Raw genomic sequence first — 6,181 nt, 5'->3', positions numbered from 1 at the left:
TAGGATTATGAATCAGCGCAAGAGCACAAAGTTTAAGGCCTACATGGTCTGAGATTATCTGCTAATTTGTTGTTGCTTTCCTTTAAGTGTTGGCCCAGACGACCGATAGTGGAGGCAATAATGTGACTATGGCTCAAGAACTTCAAGCGATGTTTGCCGATGCCGAAAGCCCAGTTACTTGGGACAGTTCCGCACACCACATTCGATGCTATGCCCACAAACTGAACTTAACAGTTGGGCATGGCCTCAGAGTCCTTGGTCAGAAAGTTAATACCTCGAAACCTTCGATTCCTGAAGGGATTCCACTTCCTATTCCTATTCTTGAGGTGAACGATGGCGACGACGGAATCGAGATGGACGATTCAGACTCAGACGAAGACGGTGATGAAGGCTTGCCTGACAAGCCTGACGGAGTTGATGACGAAGATGGTGAAGTTGGGGATTCAGAAATCCCCATTTGTGACATAAACGATCTTGTTGCACAAGCTCTCGTAAAGGTGAGTTTTTTTTCCTCATTTCCTTTCTATTCTTTTCAATCTTTTGATCGTAGCTTCAACTAAACTGATTAAACCTGTACCTTGTTCCTTATTACAGGTCAATACCGTCAGCGGCCAAATTTCGAGTAGTGCCTCGAGGCGAAGTGATTTCAAAGCCCGGGCAACTTGTATGGGATATCAGGGTAGGATGCTGAAGCATCCATGCAAGACGAGGTGGAATAGCCACTACGATAGTCGCAAGGTTGCATGCGAGGCCCATGCGGTATGTTCGAAAATCTCTCTTTTATTTTTGATGTTATTATAATACTTATTGCATTCATATCATGTTCTAGGTTATCAACTCCATGCTTGCAGCCGATTGCAAGACGCGCTTTTTCAAGGGGATTACAATTTCACCTGCGGAATGGCATGCAGTCGAATTAGTTAATAAGGTTTTGAAGGTATGGGGTCTTTCTTTTCAACTGACATTACTCAAATATAATAACAAACTAATTTCCTACATTTGTCTGTAGACCTTTGTAGATGCCACGGCTCGAGTTGAAGGAAATGGACCTACCGGATGTACAGTTCTTGCAGAATATAAGCGGGTGATTTCAGAACTCCAAGTCCTTCAAGCCGAAACGCTTGAGTATTCAAGCCTTGTCAAATCAATCAACAAGATGATCAAGTGGCTCAGCAAGTATCAGAGTGAAGCTGTTGAATGCGAAAGCATCATGCTGGCGACGATCGTCAATCCTCAATTTCGGGCAAATTTTTTTTTGATACATTATCCCGAGCAAGATATCACTGCTAACTTGGCCATTGAGAACGCCTTCAACTCACGATTGGAACAATCAGAGGAGAATCTGAAAGAACTATCCCCAACTCCAGACAACACTGCTTGCACCAATACCAAACCCGATACGTTTGACATCTTTGGAGTATCTAACTCTACTACCAACAAAACCAACACTGAGCTCGAGGACTATCTGCAAGGAAAGTCACCTGTGGCGCCTACTCCCGTCGAGTACCAAGTCGATGAAACGTGGCACCTTTTCATAGGGCTCCGACTCGACGATCTGTGCTAGATCACTTGAGATGATCTAGAGCAGAAAACAACCCCCTCATAAACACTGTCTAAGTCATTTTGAAGTCTTGAAAGTGTTAAATGTATCATTCATAGTCATTATCTTCGTTTTCTGTCTCATCCGCAACAAAAAAAAATTCAGTTTACAATTCCAAAGGTTCTCAGATCACTCAGATCGATCTACCACCTCTCAGATCAAATTTTGAGACCTTAGATTGATCTGAGGGCTCTCAGAGCCCTCAGATCAATCTGGGCTTCTCAAATTGATCTGAACCACTCGGATCAATGTGAACACTCAGATCAATCTGATGCCCATGAGTCAATCTGGCCCCTTCAGAGGCCCCTTCAGATCAGTTTGAGAGTCCCAGATTGATCTGCCTCACCAGATCAATCTGATAACTCATTGGCACTCGACACGGGTATACCCAGACCCATCTGGCGACTTCGCCTTTTACCCTCAATCTATGTATGTATGTACATCGAAGTACTTTAGTTCAACCCATCTCTCTCTTCAACATTCACCCTTCTCAAACTTCTCAGAGGCCTCGTAAGGCCTTGTGAAGACTTCCTACAACCCGGCGTCCTTGCTTCAATCCATCCACTTGTACACAAAACCTTTTCGAAACAACTATCTGTTTATTAAGACCGCAAACCAATTCGATGAAGTGAATCAGAGTGAATCAACACATGCAAACGATATGAATCAAATTGATCAAATGTATGTATCGAAGCATATCAAAACATGAAAATAAATCAACCATCAAGTGGATTGTTGGAATTCAACCCACCGCGATGAGATTGAGTAGACCTTCAAAAAAGAATCAAAAAACATGAATCCAATGCAAAAAATAAACTGTACGTATAATGAAATGATTTGGTTCAAATGACTCAAAGATTTCTAAAGACTGAATGAAGTAAAGGAATGGCCCGAATTGATTTTATAAATATCCCAATGATTTCGGGATTTTAATCTTTTGATCTTATTTCTCCTGATCGATCTTATTGAATTAGTAGTCAATAATCTCTTCAATGGATCTTCCTTTACCTTTGCATCTTGGTTTGATTGAATGGTTCATATGAATTTCTGTTAGAAACAAATTTGATGATAACTTGACAGAAAAGAAGCAAACAATTTTTAAATTGTATCAGAGACATGTACGTAGGTCGGAAGAATCAAAAATATAAGTAGTTTGGCTGCTAGATCAGGGACATCTTTGAAATTGCAAGGTACAAAAAGGGAGGTGTAGTCAAAAAGATATGTAAACAAGTTATCTGGTCGATTGTGAACAAGTGATACATTTTTGAGGATTTCAGTCCGACTCTGACTCAGATTCATCTGGCTCAGTCTCCGATGCTGTCTCGTACTCGGAGGATTCATCATCATCCCGGCAACCCTTCTTAGCTGGTTTCTTCGGTTTCTTTGATTTATTTCTCTTCGATGATCCACCATTCTGTGATTGACTTTGATCAGAAAGGGTCTGAGATCGAGAGATAGGTTGAGACTCCACTTGAGTCGAAGTTCCTTGATTTTGGATGTGTTCTTGAGTGTTTACAGGTGATGCTGCGTGTGGTTGAGTTGATTTCGATTTATGTTTTTTACTTGATTTGTTCTTGGGTTTTCTTTTCAATGTAATCATTTCGGAAGCCGGAATCTTCTCAATAGTGAAGTGTCCGTTTGAATGTCGCTGAGCCAGTTCCTCTTTAGTGCATCGTAGCAATCATGAAAACCCAAGGCCAACTCTTCCGGTAAGAGTAAACTTTCTGGACGTTTAAGATTGAGTCGGATTGGCCACCCTTTGTCCGCAATCACTTTGAAAGGATTCCCTGTTTTTGGGAAGATCTTACCGGGCATGTGTATGCCTTGTGTTGTAAATTTGACACAACAATGGTTAACTGGATGGAACATTGTCATTAGAAGAATTTTAACGAAAATGACTTACTTAGCATTTTGTTGAGCTCTCTAGTGAGTTCACCCCTGCGCGCGTCGACAGGTTGAGGTGCCTTCTTCTCGATTTCCTGAGCCACTACCTTGCCATGTACATAATACTTGAACTTTGTTGACAGTTTCAAATTTTCATCAGCCCACGTCGAGAATGTCTTGTTGGTTGAAAAAACTTGCATCCAGCCATCTTCAACATCGCAGCTGAGTGCAGTCAGGTGATAGTGAATGTGGAAACGCTGGCAAACTGTGGCAAACTATATCTTTCATGTAAGTAATGGAAGTTTCGAAGTTTCAGCCTGGAGGGAAACTTCTTACATCATGATGTGCGGATCGAAATGCTGCTAAAGACTTGAGCTGCATCGTTTGCATCGAGTCGGTTGATTCTGGCTTCCCGTGATTCGCATGAACTTTATCAATATCTACCAGTTCTTCAAAGATTGGTCGATACTTTAACTCATCGCTTTCGGATAACTGGTGAATCTTGGGGGCTGTTACTTGGGCTGCTGGATTTTTGTTTTCAATAATCTCTCCATCGTCATCTTCCATTTCAACAATAAAATCTTCATTTGACAAGGATAAGTCGGGAAGCTTGGCTAGAGCGAGAGAAGAACGGGTCTCGAAAGACCATCTGTTGATCGATACTCTTCGCATACCACATATCGCTCAGGATCTTGTTGCGACGGCCCCATCCAGCTTGATCCGTTCGAGAAGGAACTGAAATCAAAACGAATAGATGATAGCTTATCAATTGTCGGCAGAAGACAAGACATATATTGATAATTACATCCATTCACATACCTTCAACCTCAAGAGCCTCCTTGCAAAATGACAAAAATCGAGCATAACAGTTCTTTTTTTTTTTTTTCTTCAGACCTGCATCACTGCACTTTCAATTTGTCAGTATACAAAAACTAAAAGATTCTACAGAGCATAAACTAACACGAGCGACCATATCATAGTCTTGCTGATTCCACCAATAAGTGCAGCCATCAACATGCGTTTCTCGTAGTCCCGGCGAATTAACTCGACAAACGTCTTGACTTCACGTGGAGCTTGATTTTTGTGTCTAGAAGTTTGCTTTTTCTGATTGGAAAGGGCGTTCCTAAGCTCTACAAGCGTCCACTTTTCAAGTTGTTCCTCGACATTGTCAAAGTTCAAGGCAGAGAAATTGGAAGTGAACTCTGGCTGATTTTCGGTATCATTCAAGGCAGGATTGCGTGAGTCTGGTGCATCACGATTGAAATCGTCATCTGGCTGATTGAGTGTGTTGTTTTGTTGATTTCCTCTAGCCCGCTTTGAAACTTGATTGCTGGAATTGGTATGTTTCTTAGTACTACTTTTGTGATTATTATGTGCTTCAGTAGGAGGAGCCGCAGGAGAGCGGAGGCGTTTACCCGATCGTGTTGACATGATGCTTGGTGAATTGCGATTTGGTTGAGTCAATGAATCGATAGACGGGGGGATAAGGAATAAACGGGATAATGTAATGGTTATGGTGGTGATGAGATAGTGTGAGAAGTAAAGCACAGAGAACCGGTCGGAGTGTTGGCTTGATTGTTGTTGTTGACCTTATGTCATATATATACTTAGACCTATGTCATTGAAAACTCCAACCTCAATCAACTCGATCTTCTCGACTCAGCATTACCATTTCCAGCAGAATGTAAGTCTGAGAATCATATCACATCTCCTGAAAAAGCTCATATGCTTGTACTATTTACTGCACAGTTATTGAAACAGAGACTATCATCACCTCAAAGTAGAATATTAATTACAATTCAGTTTTATATTGACACGAATATTGACACAAAGTCTTGCTCTCCACTTACTTGAACAATCAATGGTTGTAAAAGCTATTCAATCATGATTTACTTAATGCTAATCATGCTTGCAGATTGGTGAGACTCGTCAATATTGATATTGAATTTGAGAAAAAGGATCCAAGTTGATTTTGATTGAAGAAGTTTGATTCAAAGCTTTTGCCTCCCACATGTGGCTCCCAGATGCTTTAAATTGATTTGACAGGTTCACTTTGAAGTTGGGTCAGGCTTGGTGACCTTTTTATTATGAACATACTATGTAGGAACAAAGCATACATTTTTTCATAAGTTTCATTGAAACACCAACAGGGTATGTATTTACATACATGTTTAATGAGTTATCAGGTTGTTCTGGGTGTTCAGATCGATCTGAGAGCCCTCAGATCAATCTAAGGTCTCAAAATTTGATCTGAGAGGTGGTAGATCGATCTGAGTGATCTGAGAACCTTTGGAATTGTAAACTGAATTTTTTTTTTGTTGCGGATGAGACAGAAAACGAAGATAATGGCTATGAATGATACATTTAACACTTTCAAGACTTCAAAATGACTTAGACAGTGTTTATGAGGGGGTTGTTTTCCGCTCTAGATCATCTTAGGGGATCTAGCACAGATCGTCGAGTCGGAGCCCTATGAAAAGGCGCCACGTTTCATCGACTTGGTACTCGACGGGAGTAGGCGCCACAGGTGAGGAAAGTATCCAATGAAGAAGGATCAATCTCCCCTTGCTTGGTGGAAGGTCCGTTTGTTTCCTTTTCTTTCATGCTGGTTGGACTATACTAATCCTGCGTCTGCACAGGAACATCAGCATCAATTCCCTATTCTTGCACAGCTTGCTCGTGATTACTTGGCGATTT

The 6,181-nt window shown here is 41.2% G+C and overlaps 2 protein-coding genes across 2 annotated transcripts; both read right to left on the bottom strand.

The window, feature by feature from the left end:
• Positions 1-2,873: 2,873 nt before the first annotated feature.
• On the bottom strand, positions 2,874-3,200 carry MELLADRAFT_69823 (uncharacterized protein; the record flags this gene model as incomplete). The annotated part of the gene is made up of 1 exon (XM_007418950.1): positions 2,874-3,200. One exon carries the CDS (start codon positions 3,198-3,200, stop codon positions 2,874-2,876), a length of 327 nt encoding a protein of 108 aa, XP_007419012.1.
• Positions 3,197-4,915, bottom strand: MELLADRAFT_84516 (uncharacterized protein; the record flags this gene model as incomplete). Its single annotated transcript, XM_007418949.1, has 6 exons — positions 3,197-3,456; positions 3,504-3,759; positions 3,821-4,098; positions 4,148-4,219; positions 4,304-4,386; positions 4,446-4,915. 6 exons carry the CDS (start codon positions 4,913-4,915, stop codon positions 3,197-3,199), a joined length of 1,419 nt encoding a protein of 472 aa, XP_007419011.1.
• Positions 4,916-6,181: the final 1,266 nt, after the last annotated feature.

Source organism: Melampsora larici-populina (genome assembly GCF_000204055.1).
Source record: "Melampsora larici-populina 98AG31 unplaced genomic scaffold MELLAscaffold_115, whole genome shotgun sequence".
NCBI classification, from domain to species: Eukaryota; Fungi; Basidiomycota; class Pucciniomycetes; order Pucciniales; family Melampsoraceae; genus Melampsora; species Melampsora laricis-populina.
The sequence above is the reverse complement of the archived record's forward strand: the minus strand, read 5'-3'. Positions and strand labels throughout refer to the sequence as shown.